General features: G+C 37.7%; 1 protein-coding gene across 1 annotated transcript; it reads left to right on the top strand.

Annotated features, from left to right (window-relative positions):
- Window positions 1–221: 221 nt before the first annotated feature.
- On the top strand, window positions 222–15,414 carry LOC120482718 (STE20-like serine/threonine-protein kinase). Its single transcript, XM_039677298.2, has 17 exons — window positions 222–554; window positions 2,640–2,804; window positions 3,439–3,487; window positions 3,571–3,720; window positions 3,808–3,880; window positions 4,738–4,932; window positions 5,004–5,178; window positions 5,324–7,174; window positions 7,266–7,396; window positions 7,467–7,590; window positions 8,664–8,843; window positions 8,920–9,049; window positions 11,597–11,721; window positions 11,823–12,008; window positions 14,031–14,156; window positions 14,248–14,361; window positions 14,444–15,414. Exons 1-17 carry the CDS (start codon window positions 405–407, stop codon window positions 14,567–14,569), a joined length of 4,050 nt encoding a protein of 1,349 aa, XP_039533232.2. The 5' UTR covers window positions 222–404; the 3' UTR covers window positions 14,570–15,414.
- The last annotated feature ends 2,640 nt before the right edge of the window (window positions 15,415–18,054 follow it).

Raw genomic sequence — 18,054 nt, 5'->3', positions numbered from 1 at the left:
TGTGCGTTTACCGCTTACAGTACGGAGCCTTTCTGCAGAACACAATAGCCTACTCTGAAACCAGTCGTTCATGTTTATAATGTCTTGTAACAATGGCTGCTCAAAAACACACTACAATAGACAGCACAAAGTCATATACAGATGAGGTGCACATCCTACACAACCTGAGACCTATATTTTTGAAGGATGTGGTTGCTATTTGCAGCTTCCTGTAGTGTTCTGAGGTGCGTGTGCGGGGAGACAGTCAAAACATCTTTGACATAGAGACACTCGGACGGTTGTCTTGTCTTGTTTTTAAGTTTGGGCCGGGGTTTTTATTGCTGAATGAGACATTGAGGACCACCGATAGACTGAAGGAAGTGGGATTTCTTAAGGAGTTGTCGTGAACTTAAAGGGAGGGAGCCATGACCTCCCTCCTGATGCGTTTCTTTCGGCTGGGGGTGGAGAAAAAGCGAGTTAGGCACTATGAAAACCTGAAAAGGGATGTTGATCCTCACCAGATGTGGGAGACTCTGGGTGAACTGGGGGATGGAGCTTTTGGGAAGGTGTATAAGGTAAGGGATTCAAATGATGATATTGAATGAGATTCAATTCTCTATTAAATACAAAATAACAATTTAATTATCTCAGGTAATTTACTGCAAACTATATTGGATTTAATGTTAGCAAGAAAACTAAATGTTTAAAAATAAATAAAAAGAATAAAACTGGGCCTTACTGACATGGTCCGATCTAAACTGCCATTTCAAGGAAATCCCTCCCACTTTTTAGACTGGCATGCCAGCTAAGCCTACAAATACTTTTGCTATATAGTTGTTTCTTGTTTAAAAAGTCATAATTAAAAAGTTAAAATTATGACATTACAAAAATCAAAATTGTGACGTATGGTAAAAGTCATAATTATGAGAGTAAAAAATTGAAGTGAAAGTAAAAAATTATGGCATGTTAAGTCATTTATGAGATGGAAAAATTGAAAGAATGTCATGAAAGAATTTAAATTTTGACTTAAAAAATTATGACAATAAGAAAGTAGAAATTACTAAGTAACACTAATCTACTAACATGTAATTAGATGTTGACATTCATAATAATGACTCATTACTCTGACTTTTCATAACAATTTTGACTTGGTATGTAACAATTTTGACTCTCTATCTTGTAATTAGGACTTGGTATGTCATCATTTTTATTTTCTATCTTAATTATGACTTATAATAATATTATATGACTTATTATATAATAATAATATGACATATTATAATCAACTGCCTGAATAATATGACTTATAAGAATGTAATCATTTACATGATTTACTAAAGCATGATTGTTTTTTCTTATGGGGATTCCAAAGAAAGTCAAAGCAGAATTGCTTTGAGTAGTGATGTTTTGTTCCTAAATGTATCGGTTGAGTTGAGTGAATGATTCAATGATTCACTCACTAGTGCACTTACCTGTTGCCTACTGGTGTTATGATGCAACCTGCAAAAAGAGCCATTAAAATACACTTAAACAAGTCATACTGTTTTATGCACTATTGCTTTTCAAGTAAATTAATCTTAGTTAATCAAGTAAAAGGCTGGTTATCAATTTAGATGTTCAATTTCGATTCAATTTCGATTCGCAAGCTCTCAATTCAATTCAATTTCGATTCTCGATTCCTGATTTGATTCTCAATTCGACTATAATGAATATAGATGTAGGCTAATTATACAAATCCTATATATATATATATATATATATATATAAAGAAGAGTGGACATACGTTTACCAGTGGTTAATTAACACAAAGAAATTAAGAGCTACAAACCTACATAAAACTCTTTTTATTTTAGGTGCACTACTTGTATGCACTAAATGCATACAATGAATAGACAGGATTTTGATACAAAATGCTGAAAATTGGACAAGTCGGAACAGTCGCACGTTTATGTTTAAGATAGATATAGATAAATACATATATAAATATTTAGACAATTTTCATTACATTGATCTCACCTAAATGTTTGTTTTCACAATGGGGTATTTTTTGTTGAGAGTTTATGCAACACATGAAAGCTTGATTTCTTTGAATTAAATTGAAAATAGTACAAATAAATACAATAGCATAAAGATACAAATAAAGAGACAAAAAAAAAAATAAACGTTGTTTGGCTATAGGTCAGAAACAGAATAAAGTAATCCAACGTAAAATAACCCAGGATAGTAGTTCTGACTGAATTAAATACATTCACATATTAATATACATAAATACATTAACTCTGATTGCTTACGTCACCAGGAAAAATTGCTTTGAGATGAAAAACTGGTGGGTTTTGTAGGCTTGTAGGTTTCCAAGGTGACAGGCAATGCGGGGTTAGAGCTATATGCGGTTTTGCAACTTCCTGTTAAACCATAATGTGAAAGATCAAAGATGGCTTCCTGTTAGTGATTTCAACCCCATATAAATCAACCTATTTTCTGCATCTTTCTCTGCAATGAATCGCACTTTGCAGTACTGCTTTCAGCAGTTTTCAGTTTCTATAAATGCATGTCTTGCACCCTGGCCTGTAAGAGTATTTCCCTGCTTTTAGAACTTCTGATGCACTTTCTTTTTTAGAAGTGACAAAGACAAGTGTTACAGTATGCAATGTTGATCTCAGGCTCAGAATCAAACTACAGGGGTCCTAGGAGCTGTTAAAGTGATTGAAGTGCGCAGTGAAGAGCAGCTGGACGATTACATGACTGAGATAGACATCCTAGCAGCCTGTCGCCATGCAAACATCCTCTCCTTGCTGGACGCCATCTTCTTTGAAAGCTGGCTGTGGGTAAGGCAGCATCTGTTTATGTTGTTAATCTGTTTTTTTGTAACAGAGTAGCATTTTTCTTTTTATCTTTTGTTATATGGATTGGCTATAAATACTATAACTATAAATGCTGTATAAAACTCTCTTACTTTATGTATAGATTGCATTTTGTTACCCTGCATTTTGTAAATACATCAGAACAATATTGGAAAAAATGGTAATTTCAACAAAGAATGAAATAAGCCTCAAAGTATTGTGTGAAATCATTAATATAATATTTTTGTACTCATTTTTATGACTCCCTCAGTTGTGGAATCATCATGCAATTCATCATAACCAACACATTTCCACAGGGTATAATAGTTGGCCAATATGCCATTTCCATCACAGGAAGCTGCTAATCATAATTATTCTTTTTTGAGTGTATCATCAGGCATTTTTATTATGTTCACAATTGTTTGCCTATCATTTTCTTTTAAAAGTTGGAGTACTTATACCAAGGAGAAAACAGTGCCAGTAAAGAGCTTAAAATATTAAGCAGCACAACTGATTCCAACATTGATAATAAGGGAATAATAACAACTTTTGACCGGCACCTTAGTTGAAATTTAAGTGTTTATTTCCTTAGAAGTCCCTTAAAGCTTTCTCTTTTTAGATCCTGATTGAGTACTGTCCTGGAGGAGCTCTGGATGATATCATGTTGGGTGAGTCTGGAACATAATTGACACTATAATAATTTCTGGTTGTATCTGTGTTGCATTATTGTAATTTATACTGTGTGTTTCAGAGCTGGAGCGTGGCCTTACAGAGCAGCAAATCAGTGAGGTGTGCTGTCAGACTCTACAGGCTCTCTCTTATCTGCACCAGCATCACATTATACACAGAGACCTGAAGGCTGGCAACATTCTGCTCACAACGGATGGGCAGGTCAAACTAGGTACAAATATGTTCCCCTCTCACTTTTTTAGACCTAAGTACTCAATACAGTCTGTGCTGTATTTATTGATGTTCTCTTTTCATGCAGCTGACTTTGGTGTGTCTGCAAAAAATGACAATACCCTTCAAAAACGGTCAACTTTCATTGGAACTCCATACTGGTGAGACTCCCAAATGCAATTTATGTGATCATGTACTCACCCTTGTATTATTTCATATAAGAAAAAAGACATTAGGATCAACATAAGGGTGAATAAAAGAGAATTATAAATTTTTGGTACACTATCCCTTTAAAATGCCCCTATTATGCTTTTTCGGATATTATCTTTCATGTAGTGTGTGTTATAGCTGTTTGTGCACAATGAATGGAGTTATTGTCTCCCAGAAGAAAAAAAAAACTGCCTGAAACATATGTGTGAAAAAAAATTACATAATGGCCGCCTATGGTCTTAATTGGCTGCCCGTGAACGTTTACCCTGACCTGCCCACAAAGACTGTAGTTGTAACTGAGACCTGAGGGGTTTGGTTCATGTTGTCGACATTTTCGAGAAGATGCTGTTTTCTGCCCTGTGAAAGCAAAACCACTCTGCATGCACTTCTAAAAGATGAGGACATTATGGTAAAACCAACTCCATTGTGTATCAAGTGCTGATGAAGTCTCCGGAGCTGAAGTTCAGATATTGTAATGGGCGTTTTGTTTCTGACGCACACTGTAAGTGGTTTTGGAGAGAATTAATCTGACTCTGAGTGTGAGACAGAATCCTTTATCAAACCGTTTCAGACACTGTAGAAAAAGAGGTGATGCCACAATGTATAAAAATTTTGTTATTTATTTTGACCTTGCATGTATGTAAATCTATTGTAGGAGACCTCGAAAACAAAACGAGGAACCTTTAAAATAGCATAATTTGGGCACTTTAAATTATTTACCTTCATAAAAAGTAACACGATAAATGATTCCTCTACTGAAAACAAAACTGACACTAAAAAAATAGATTAAAATATTTTGTCTTTTAAGGATGGCACCTGAGGTGATCATGTGTGAGACGTCGAAGGACAATCCCTACTCCTCTAAAGCTGACATCTGGTCATTGGGCATCACTTTAATTGAGGCTGCTGAAATGGAGCCCCCTCATCATTCTCTCAACCCTATGAGGGTCCTGCTTAAGATCACCAAGTCTCCACCACCCACACTCTCCAATCCTCGCCACTGGTGGGTCTTCACTTCGCCCTCCCCAATCTAGATCTGCTAAGTTTTAGGCTTATCCTGATTTTTGTCGACAGGTCATCACATTTCCAAGATTTTCTACGGAGGACCTTGCAGAAGAACCCTGAGTCTCGTTGGGGTGCCCAACAGCTCATGGCCCACCCTTTCTCTTATGCGGGACGAGACGGACGAGCCCTTAAAGAACTCGTCGCTGAGGCCAAAGCAGAGGTCACTGAGGTCATAGAGGCGGAGGTAAACACATGATGAAATGTTCTTATTTGTTTCTTATTTGATGTGTTTAACTCGTCTGTTATTGGATCTGTGAAACAAACATAATCCAACTGTGTAGCAGTACATACCTTAATACAGCACTTTCTGCATTTTTTTTCAACTGTAGTCTTTGTTGGATTTCCAATGTTCCGTGAAAGAGACGATCGCCACCGAGTCAGAGCAAACAGCAGCACAACCAGGACAAGCCATAGAAGATCAAGGACCAAAGGAACCTGAGACCCCTCAGAAGATCTCTGTTCCAGATGCGCAGTCTCCCACCAACTTAGAGCCAAAACCTGAGTTTAGAGTAAGACGCAGGGCTTCCCACGCCCCAGATAAATCTCAGAAGAGAGCAAGACGCCTCTCCGTACCAGGAAATCTGCTCTCGTTTCTGACCGGGAGCTCCCGTCGTTGCAAATCTGGATTCTGGGGAGACAATCCACCCATTCAAGCAGCTAAAGACTCCGAAGATTCAAGCACAGCAAAAACTGTGGGAACTTGCCCTTCAGATGGCAACGAAAGCACTGAAAAACCGATTGAGCAAATATCTGACTTGGTTGATGCTCCAAGTAATGAGGTCACTGACACCAGAGACAAGGAAGCTAGAGTAGAAACTGACAAGGAGGAAGTCCAAAACTTCAATCACTCAAACGAACCAGAACAAACACCAATACTGACAGATTCTTCTGAAAAGGAAACACTAGAACTTGCCAAGGAGGACACTGATGCTGGTGAAGAAACAAACAGCGATGTGAAATCTGTTGATTCTGGAAACAATGACCAAACATTTTGGAAATCCCTCAGAAAACCTGCTGTCATCGACAAAGACACAACACACCCACAGAGCAGACTGTTTTCAGCTTTGTGTTTGGAAACACCACCAGTCAAAAAAACTGAAGAAAATGAGGGAAATTATAAATACATGTACCTTGATTTGGCCTGTCCTTTGGAAACTTTCAATTCTCTTCTCACAGTAGATATAAACAAAAGCTTAACTGTTGAGATGCCTTCTAGTATTGTTCCTGAAGAAGTTCCTGATCTTAATGAAGCACAACAGACAACTGAACCATCAGAAAATGAGGGAGAAAATGAGGCAGAAATAGAAAAACCAGCAGAACTTGAGACAGATGGAGGAACAGGGGACGAAATGAAAGAGGAAAGCTGTGAAAACGACAAGGATGTTAGTGCAGGGACCGAAGAACATATAACCACCACCAGAGAAGATCACATTACCATGAAGGAAGAGTTTGAGGATATCAAAGAAGCTGTCAGTGAAGAACATATTACCACTGCGGAAGATGTCAACTCAATAAATGAAAAAACAGAGGAAGAGGAAAGCTGTGAAAAAGACATGGATCTCCTTCCAGAAACAGAGGAAGAGGAATGTTCAACCAGCAAAGAAGAAGTTGTCATGGAGGTTGAACATGAGGATGTAGACTCAAGAAACCAAAACAATGACAACACAAGAGAACCCGAGGAGATGGAAACACCAACCCAAAATGAGACGACAGAGATCATTGATTTACAGAGGCCAGAGTTGTCAAGCCAAAATAAAGAAGTGATCAATTCCGATGGAGAAAAGAACATCATTAGTAATGAAGGAGATGCTGTTGGAGATCAAGAGAGAGCAAGTCTAACCGATATCTGTTCTAAACAAAAAGAAGATCAGACGGATTCGGAGGAACCTCAGCAAGAGAATCAAATGGATACAAATAGTACAAAGAATGTCACAGGAGAGCAATCAAAACATCTTTCTGAAGATACAACAGACGTTCCTGGAACAAAGTTGAAAAAGCAAGTGATGTTTACTTTTCAAGAGGACCAAAACGAGCAAGAAATGCCACATGCAAATGGCTTGAAAGATTCAGATCTACCACCACCACATGAATCTAATGGATCCACACCTAAGGAATCAAACGAAGACGCATTTCCACCTCTTTCTCCTACCGAGTCTCTGCTGTCTGCTGGGCCTGAAGGGGTGAGTGTGAAACAAACAACTAGCTAAAAACATTACCAACCACACAAATTCAACATGTACCAAATATTGTCCTTCGTTTATGTCTATTCAGGAAACGCACCCAAGCAGGCGAACCGTTAAAAGGACACGTAAATTTATGGTGGATGGTCATGAGGTCAGTGTCACCACTTCCAAAGTGCTTGGTGAAGGAGACAGCAAGGAAAAACAACTGCGCCACAACAGGTAACGATTATCTGTTCTTTAGAGTGGACAAAGGTAGTATCACATTCTGAATGTGCGTATGTGTTTGCAGACGACAGGAGCTGCACGCGTTGAAGCTCTTGCAGAGAGAAGAGCAGAGAGAACATGCGCAGCTGGAGCAAAAACTACAGCAGCAACGAGAGCAGATGTTCCGCCACATAGAACAAGAGATGACTGTAAGTCACATGCACCAAACCCCTCTGGTCTCACTTAAGACATGCTATTAAACAGAAATGTTTCCACTAGGGTTTTTGTCTAAAGTACTAACGGGCAGATCATTAGATGTTGTTAAAGATAACAAAATTACTGGCATTGGCAGCCATTTCTTTGGTTTGTTGATACCAGTCAATGTTGAAAATTATTTTTTCTGCCTATTTTAAGATTTAGATCATCATGTATCAATAAATTAAAGTTCTAGCCATTGATTTGGGCAAATATTTAACCTTTAATTACTTTTGCTAAACCATATCACTTTCTTTAAATGCATGTTGGCACAATCTATGTTTGTGCCTAATAGTTGCATTCATTTCTTTAAAAAAAGTACTTTGACATGCAAGGACTTTTAAAGGAATATGTATGCATTTTTCAAACTGTACATACGATATAAATGCCTAAATTTGCCTGTAACACACAAACTATTTATTGTTTTTGTTACATTTTTTAATTATATGGAGCCCTTAGGTTCATCACAAACTTTAGAGCACTTACCCATCATTGCTCTCTGTATGAGCATGTTGGTTGGTTGGTTGATTTTTTAATCTCAACGAGTTTTTTCTGGATAAATAAAGGTATAATAAAATTATAATTATAATTATGTCTGTATAACACAAATGGAAAATTGTCAAAGGAAATTTTCCTTTTTATTGTTCAACAAAATAAATGTCACATTATCTAAAGCTATTAAAAACAGTTTTTTCTATAATTGAAATAAAGCTGAAATAAAATAAAATATAAATATTAGATGAAAACTTAAAACACTTAAAGGAAAATTTCAAACGTTACTTTGTTTTAGTTAAAGTAAAAATTACTAAAACTGAAATAACTAAAATGAAAAATAAAAATAAGTTAATTCAAAATGTTAAAGTACTAAATAGTATAATAACACTGAATTGTATGATCACTTAAATATTAGCACAGTCTCCTCAATAAGCATGATGTGAGGTAATTATTCATAACAGTCCTTTTGAGTTCTAGAAATGCCTGCTCATTAATTAACCTCTGTCTCAGTTGTATGTTTATCCTGTTGCAGAGCAAGAAGCAGTACTATGACGGTGAGCTTGAGAGACTTGAGAAACAGTACCAGCAGCAAAGCGGTCAGATGGAGGCTGAGCACACCTCCCGGCTCAGGGAGGACGCACGGAGACTCAAGGCCCAGCAGGAGAAAGAGCTGAGCCGCAAGAGCAGCGCACTGAAAGCAGACCCTAAAGAGGTACGGACTGGTGCATGTACCCACACTGACACAGAACTAGGCCCAAACGCATGAAAACAGTGTACTTCTGCTTTAGGAGCAGCGGTTCCTACAGAAGCAGCAGCAGGAGCTGAATGATGCTCTGCAGAAAGGCGTTCAGGAACATAAGAGGAAGGTGGCGTCCATGGAGTGGGAGATCACTGCCAAATCTCAGCAGCTCAAGCGTGGTAAGTATGCCACTTGTCAAACACTTATTTGTTTTGTAATTTGCACAAGAATCACTATTCATGACTGTACTTGGTCTTTCTCAGTAAAATATTTAATATTGCTTGCAGGAGAGGTTCGGGAATCTATTTAAGAATGGAATACTAGATAATTAAGCGGTAAAAATAAATTAAATTAAATTAGGAATTTATAATCAAAATTTTTATTGCAAAATAAAAATGTCAATAAGTAACTTTTCAAATGAACAAATAATTTATTTAAAACCATATATGTATGCATGTCTGAAAATGTAGTTAAACATATTTTTTAATTATTACAATAGTGTTTCTTTGCAAAGTGACATCGCCATCTACCGGCCTGGTATGAATAATACAGCTTTTTTAGTCGTTTTTGTGAGTCCGAGTGAACGGGATCATTTGACAAGTTGTCGTCTGTACATGGGAAACGCAAAGGAAAAACATTTCCGTTTAGTCCATCGTTGCTGTGTAAACGTACCATATAATGATGAGTCAATATTTTTTCGTTTATTATAAGCACGCACTGCAGTTACGCCATCTGTCACTTTAAATACCCAAGCTTTTTTAAGCAGGATAAACTCTGAAAAAATAATAATTCTGAAAGTGATCCCAATGATATTGTTCCTCTGTGTTGCTGTCACCCTATCCTCATAAAATTAGAATCATTATTAAAACTTTAGATTCCTAAATATCGCTATAGTTAACATCCTTGTGTGAACGGGCTTTTCATTATTAAACATTAACTAAAAGGTTTTTGAATTTAGTTTGCTGTCATGACTTGAAAAAAATGTAATTGTTTGATAGTTTTACCATTAAAAAGATGTCTATTGATTTATTTGGTAACACTTTATTTTGCGACCCGCAAACAACTGTAAGTATACACTGAAATTACGGTGTGCGTAATTTTAGTATACTTCCGTGTAAGGGAATAATATGTTACGTTTTGGGTAATAAAGGGGTAACAAGCACCACTTTAATTTACAGCCCGCAGGAGTTACACTTACCCTGTAACTACACAGAACAAGGGAGTAACAAATGCTACTTACTATGAAGCAATACGAAACAACACTATTTGCACTGTAATGATTACAGAGAAAGGTACTGTTATAAAAAACAAAAAAAAACAAAACAAAAAAAAAAACGTTTTAATTCTACACAGTATATTTGCCCTGACATTTAAGTGTCATTGCAATTCAATGGGATAAGGTAAGTACTCATTACCACATGGTAAGGTCTAAATTAAAATCATATCAAAAACAAATTATTTTGACTTAACATTAAGTAATCTAGTAAGAAAAGCCAATGTGTGTGTATGTGTGTGTTCAATTTTTAACCCACAGATGTCAAAATTACCCTGTAACATTGCACAAGAACTTATTTTGTCAGAAATGTGATATGTTTTATACCAGTGTTTCCCAACCCTGTTCCTGGCCAACCCGGTCTCATCCCAAATCGTCATATAACTGACGTTTTGGGACGTCTTTTGACCATACGTCAATATTCGCCTTTTTAGGGCCCCCTTAAACGTCGGTAGATGAGGTTATGGGATCCTAACTCTACCCCATACCTAAACTTAACCCTAAACCTAACCCGTCACCTAACTGACGTTAAAGGTAAAGGGTCAGTTGTATGACGGCCCGGGATCGCCATCTACCGACGTTTAAGGGGGCCCTAAAAAGGCGGATATTGACGTATGGTCAAAATACGTCCCAAAACGTCAGTTATATGACGATTTGGGATGAGACTGTGTTATCCTGGCGGCACACCAACACTGCGCGTATTCTTTGTCTCCCTTATCAAACACACCTGATTCAACTCATCAGCTCATAATCAGATGGGTTAATGAGCTGATGAGTTGAATCAGGTGTGTTATAGATTAGAGAGACAAAGAATACGCGCAGTGTTGGTGTGCCGCCACGAACAGGGTTGGGAAACACTGTTTTATACAACAGACGTACAATTTTTGCCTGGGATATATCAACAGAATAGGTACCTGTTATTTTTTAACTAATTAAATAATTTGCTTGTATATCTGCTGGTTACCCCTTTATTACCCCAAACTTAACATATTGTTCCCTAATACCTACACGGAAGTACACTAAAATTACAGAAACGTACACCGTAATTTCAATGTACTTACAAAGTTATTTGCAGGTTGTATATCTGTTTGTTACCCCTTTATTACCCCAAACTTAACATATTGTTCCCTTATACCTACACGGTAGTACACTATAATTACAGAAATGTACACCGTAATTTCAGTGTACTTACACAGTTGTTTGCGGGTCGTAAAATAAAGTGTTACCATTTATTTACATTTTTAAATGAAAAACAAATCTCAATTGATTCATTGTTTTATGGTTAATGTGGTACTCCAAGTCTTTGTTAAGTATGCTGCTCACCATTCATGTGTGCAGGAAGTTTGCATGTAATGTACACAGTAATATTAAGCAGTGTGTATTGTCTATACTGTACACCGGAGATGGTTTGGTAGTGTGTGTTTCTAAGCGCACCGTTTCCTTCTTTCTCAAGCTCGTGAGGCGGTAATTTGGGAGTTAGAACAGCGCCATCTACAGGAGAAGTACCACCTATTCAAACAGCAGGTGAAGGAGCAGTACTCCCTACAGAGACAGCAGCTGACCAAGAGACACAACAAGGTAAATTATGTGGTAACCTCCAAAAGCATTCTGTTTTGTATTTATCTTCTCTGTTTTTCCTGTGCCTTATCCTGACCAATCTTTTTTGGCTCTTATGGCAGGATAAAGAGAGAGCGTCTCGGTTCCAGCAGGCTTTTCTAGAGGAGCAGAAGTCATTGCAGGCCGAGGAGAGAACGTCCTTACATAAGGCCCAAAAAGCTGAAGCAAAGTCCCGTTTGAATTCGTTCAAAATGGAGCTCAGGAAGCAAGGTCTGAGCGGCCCTGAGCAGCGGCAACGTCTCACGCAGGTTTGAATTCATAAGCCTCTAAACGTTGAAAGATTATGTAGTAAAATCTACATTTTGAAAAAGGCTGTTTTCAAACCTGGCTCGTTTGGAGCGTTTGTTTTGAAACGCATTTTCTCCTTTATTGTCACTTAGTCACAAGTACCAGTGAAATTGGCCATCAACCTGTCCATACAAACATATGATATGACAAGGGGGTAGACTGGACAGGAAGACAGGAAATTGAGGAAAATACAGCATGACATGTGGAGAGCATAGGCATGTTTAGGCATATATGAACATGGCAAAGTGTTGGAATCATAACAAAACAATCAGTCTGGGATCAACTGTAAAATGCGGCCTCTACCCACTTGAAAACAAACTCTGGAGTGGTTTGCTTTTGAAAGAAAAGCAATCCGACCCAAAGAACCGACAAACCAGGCTGTACCACAGTGCATGATCGGTAATTATGCACTTTGTGAGAAAAGCTGCAGTGTTTGTTATGCTAATATCTCTCAAAATGAATCGTGGCTCAACCTATAGAGCAAAGACTAAGTTTGCTTCTTCATTTTAAAATTTCACCTAATTGCTCTTCTCCAAAATAGGTCCGTGTAACAGACATAAACCTGACTCAAGAGTTCCTCTAGCGACTGACGCTAGAGACTGTTGTCTTTAGCGTCCTTGTTGTGCCCGCCTCCCACGCCGGAGACCCCTGTCCGAATCCCACTCGGAATGGGTTGAGTAGGATCGGTTACTTTTGGTGCCATGACCCGCATGGGAGGGAGGTTTAGGGGGATGAGTGTAACGTAGGCCAGTAAGAGCTGTGTGGGTAAACCTCACTCCCCTAGCCTCAATAGGCGCTAGAAACTGTTGTCTTTAGTGTCCTTGTTAGCTCGCCCGCTTCCCACACCGGATACCCTGGTTCGAATCCTGCTCGGTTGAGTAGGATGGGTTACACATGGTAAGAATGTTGTTCCGATGAAACTCAAAATTATCAAGTAGTATAACAACAGCTTTAAAGAAAGCCACAGTAAGCAGAAGAGCTGTTGACTCTCCATCCTGATGAATGACCGCTTTGAGCAGAATCCCGAAACATAAACAGGTTCACTCTGACCAGTGAGAGGACAGTTTACTAGCACAGGACTTTTAATACCACATTTTGGGTTGTTTAGAAATGTTGCCCTGTGAAAGGGAACCAAACCAAGAAGAAATGCCCACATCATGACCAATTTATCCATGTTTCAGAACTAAGCAAACTATCTACAGGTCTGGAAAACGCCCTTATGCCTGGTTCAGATTACACGATTTTTTTGTCTGTTACGATAGTTACTGTGTCAGATTACGTGATTTTGACTCCTAAAATCTTGCCGTGTCGTGGACAAGACACATGTCAGGCTACACGTTGCTTCCTGACCAGTCATCGCATAGCGTCTTTAACAGCGCACGTGATGTCATCGAGAAGGTGAAACTAGTAGCGAGTGACTCCCGGAAAAGAACGTAAACATACGAAGCGGTGAGTGTTGTATTGGCTGTCCTGTGTTCAGAAAAAAAGTAAAAAGGAAAAAAGAAAACCTTTACGGGAAAAAATGGACACGTTCCTGGATTGCTTGAAGAGGACAGTATGGGCTGTCAATCCTCCAAAGAGAACTTGAGGTAAAATATTGTTTTCTTATATATTGTTACTTTTAGTTTTAACGTTAGCACCATCGTCTCTCTTTCGTTTCGCCATTTTTAAAAGTTGTGTATGGAAAAGCTTCGTAAGGAACCGTCGTGGACGACCGTTAAACAAATTAAACATGCTAGTCTTTTTGTCGTGATGTCGTGAAGCATCGCAGACGCGACGTAGGTTGTCGCCCACTATGACACACTATACGAGATGATACGATTGAACTTTGCATCACGCCCGTTGTCGTTTACAAATCCCCACGACACCCTACGTCAAACAGATCGTGCCAAAATCGGGCTAAAATCGGGTAATCTGAACCAGGCATTAAACGGAAAAATTGCAAATGATACAGTTTGTCCTCTCCACTTTCGCATCCTCAGTTTGTGTCAGAGGAGGAAGCCAGACAGAAGCAAGAGAGACAGAGTCTTCAAGAAAGTCACGAGAACCAGTTAAAAGCGGTGCAGGAACAATGTGATGCCAGTACAGCTGAATTACAGCAACTTCAGGTACATCAACAACAGTTTGTCAATCTATAGCCTTACAGTGTTTTCATATTGAGGGAAGGTGATTCTCAATGTCTGTGTGTTTGGATTTTAGAATGAGAAGCTTCAAGTTCTTGTGGACATGGAGAAGAAAAAGATCAAAGCTCTAGAGGACGAGCACACTCTGGAGCTCAACGAATGGAGAGATAAGCTTGCATGCAGAAAAGAGGTATCAGATTGAAGACTTAAATTTGAGGTTTAAAACTTCTTGATTGAGCAGAAACTTAACGACTGCTGTTGCGTATGTTTAGGTGTTAGAGGAGGATCTGGCACGCAGACGTAGAGAAAAAGAAGGAACCAGGAGACGAGGCAGTGAGCCGGAAAACCGACATGCGGCTCGCCGTCCAAAGTTCTTCCATAACCTAAGCTTCTCCTGATGAAGTGAAGGAATACACTAAACCCTAATGTCTTTATATACAGTATGGATACTTCAAAAGTTTGGTGTCAGTAAGCTTTTTCTTAAAAGAAATGAATCAAAAGTGACAGTAAAAATAAATTTCAAATAAATGCTGTTCTTTCAAACTTTCTATTTATCAAAGAACTCTGAAAAAAAGTATCACATTTTCCACTAAAATATTAACCAGCACTAACCAGAACTATTTTTTAACATTGGTTATAATAATAAATGTTTCTTGAGCTGAAAATCATCATAGTAGAATGATTTCTGAAGGATCATGGGACACTGAAGACTGGAGTAATGATGATGGAAATTCAGCTTTGACTTCACCGGAATAAATTACATATTTAAATCTATTAAAATCGTGATGTACATCATGGATTATCAAAAAAGAAAAATTGCAGAATTTGGTTCTATATATCGGTTGTTGATTGGATGGAGGCAGATGCATGCAGGCTTGCAGTGATTAACAAAAGGGGCAGGGTTTAAGCTGACTAAATTATTGGAGAAGTCTGGCATACATCACCAATGAGAAGCATATTGTTTAATTTGAAGATTGACTTATGACATTTTGATTGAGAATTACAAGGTTTTTTTATATAATAAAATTAAACACATGCAGTGAATTGTTCACAATAAGATTAGGATTAAAACTTTACTGACCCCAAACTTTTGAACAGTAGTGTAAGAATCTGTGTTTGTCTGGGGCTTTTTCAAAGATGTCCTATTGCCCCAATTAGTGTGACAACATGCTACACTATCACAGTTTGTTAAATTAATCATTCTTAATAAATAGGGATTTGTGTGGAAAAAACTTTATGGAAACTTGTCAAAAACATTGGAGTAAACATGACAATATATACAGTATAGATGAACATTTGGGTTTCGGTGCAGACTATTTTTTTCTGGAGTTTATGTATTTTTGTAAATATGTTTAAAATCTGCTTAGACACAATTCCTATAAGTGTATCTTATTGATGAAGATGAACATTCATTATGTAAATAAACTTTAAAACACTTTTAGACAAAGAGTCTATTCAGATGCAATCTCCACTGGTGGATGTTTGGAGTTTTTCAATAATCTGCATACACACAAAAACAGCTCACAAGCCTGGGTCTGCCTGTAAGGCATTCGAGATCATTAGATTAAGTTACACTCATGAACAATATCTGTCTGGACTGTCAACATCATTTTTATTGAGCAGAGACAGGGCTACTGGATAGACGTTTTCAACCTCTTTATGGTAAGAGAAATGATTTTATATTACTAAATCTGGACATAAGAAAACTTGTAATGTGACATTTGAATATATAATGCAACAAATGGGTACATATAAAAAGTATACATTTTATTTTAATTTACATTATATTCGATTTTTACTTTTCACACTACATTTTTACTTTAATTTATTAAATTATTTTATTTTAAATGTAGTATTCTAGTAAATCTTGATTGACATGAGACATTGCCTTAACCTAAATACTAATAAAAAGTAGGCTACTAAAAACAATTTAACAATAAAGTAGTTTGTTAAAATTATAATGATTTGTTATGTGTTGCCAGTAACTTTGAGGCAAGGCGCTCATAAACCGGTAGGCTAACTGTTATGTGTAGCAAGGTTCAGGGAAGAAGGAGGCAGGAACAATCAAAAAATAAAACTTAATTTAAATGAAATAAACAAACAAAACCTGCAAGCAGTCCCTCACGGAACTGCTGGCTACCCAAATAAAACATAACTACCGGCCAGCAGCCCCTCGCGGACGACTGCTGGCTTACAAAAATACAATATAAAACACAAACAAAAGCTTGTTCCTCTCTCAATCATCCACTCCGTCGCTCCCCCTTTTATGCCTCCGCTCCTCTGAGAGAGATGCGAGACCGGTGTGCTTCACAGGTGCTGCCCATTAGCAATCGCACCACCGGCCTCGCGATTTTCCAACATGGCCGTCCGTCCTGCTCAACACATATGATTACTGTTTTATGGTCTTTAAAAAAAGGGCTACAGCATGAAATAGACAAAAATTGTTTGTCATACTACAGGAACATTTAGCCTGCTGAATATTACTCATTCATCTACCACATTCTTTACCCATTCTTTACCTAAAGTGTTTGATGTTAAAAAATGCTTTAAAAACATTGTTTGAAAAAGGTTTAGGATGTAGGCTATGTTAGGAACAGAAGGTAAAACCAGAGTTTTGCAAACATGAAATGCTAATTCATTTAGCAATATTGCTTATTGTTGTCCATTAAAACAGATTATAGCCGTTTAGAAGATGTCTTTAAGATTTAATGATTTAGAATGCATGTTAAACTGACGTCTATTTGACATCTGGCAGGAAACGTCCTATAGACGTATTGCAGACGAGCAAACACTCGAGCAAAAAAAACACATCTTTCAGATGTAAACATCACATCAAATAGACTTCCCAGATAGCAAACTGACATTGAATCAACGTGGAAATATGACATCGAAACAACGTTGATCTGACATTGTTTTGCTCATCGAATTAACGTTGAACCAACGTCAGACGCGTCATTCTTTCAAAACTAACGGAAAATCAACTTGAAATAAACGCGTTGTTTCAACGTTATGAAATCAAACCAATTTTCGATTTTCATTTAGCTTTGAAGAATGCCACGTCTGACGTTGGTTCGTTAATTCGATGAGCAAAATCAACGTTGTTTCAATGTCATGAGAGACGTCGTTTCCATGTTGATTCAATGTCAGTTTGCTATCTGGGTTGTGCTATCTGGGATAGCAAATTCTCTTGGTATAACTGGTAAATTATTATTATTATTTTTTTTTTTTGTAGAAATTCAGTATGATAACACATGGAATTAACTAGCTAATTGTTTTACTAATATAATCCCTTCATTGAACCAAGTGGGATAGAATAGTGATTTGTTTTTGGGTTGCAAACAAAATGGAGGCAGATTTGAATGCGATTCTCTGAGAGGCGGTGCATCGATAGCCTCACCCTCATCGGATCTGGCCGCACCCTTTCGCCATTCCACTTGACCGAAATAGAAGAGAGGCCGTTTCGATGGGGGACGGAAGGGTTATGTATTTGATTAAAGATTATAAGGGTACATGAATTTAAAAAAAAAAATACTAATGAAGTGCACAGATAAATCATTTATAATAAACACTACAATATTACATATAAAATGAAGATTTGTCAAATTTGATTTCATGCCGACTTTAAATTAAGCAGAAGAATTTTGTAAGTGAAACGGGATGACCCGGCTAGCCAGCGCAGCTTAAACAGAATTCAAGTGATATGGGCAGTGATATGGGCAGAGGAAAACCAGCATAACACGGCTCCTGAGATACCTGTTTCCAAGAGGCGCATGAGTAGGACTTTATGGCAGACATTATCGAAAGCTGAGCTGAGGTCGAGTAGTAAAAGTAAGGATGGTTTCCACAGTCACCAGAGAGTAAAAGGTTGATAACCCTTGCTAAT

This window comes from Pimephales promelas, chromosome 23, assembly GCF_988280905.1.
Source record: "Pimephales promelas chromosome 23, fPimPro1.hap1.1, whole genome shotgun sequence".
In the NCBI taxonomy this organism is placed as follows: domain Eukaryota; kingdom Metazoa; phylum Chordata; class Actinopteri; order Cypriniformes; family Leuciscidae; genus Pimephales; species Pimephales promelas.
Note: the sequence above shows the minus strand (reverse complement) of the source record. Positions and strands in the feature narration are given on the sequence as shown.

What these genes read in the sequence shown, in the direction of transcription:
- LOC120482718 (XM_039677298.2), top strand. Translation starts at nt 405, where the DNA reads ATGACCTCCCTCCTGATGCGTTTCTTTCGGCTGGGGGTGGAGAAAAAG. An exon ending in TGAAAGCAGACCCTAAAGAG is followed by an intron (nt 8,844 to 8,919) that starts GTACGGACTGGT and finishes CTTCTGCTTTAG; the next exon opens with GAGCAGCGGTTCCTACAGAA. An exon ending in CTGAATTACAGCAACTTCAG is followed by an intron (nt 14,157 to 14,247) that starts GTACATCAACAA and finishes TTTGGATTTTAG; the next exon opens with AATGAGAAGCTTCAAGTTCT.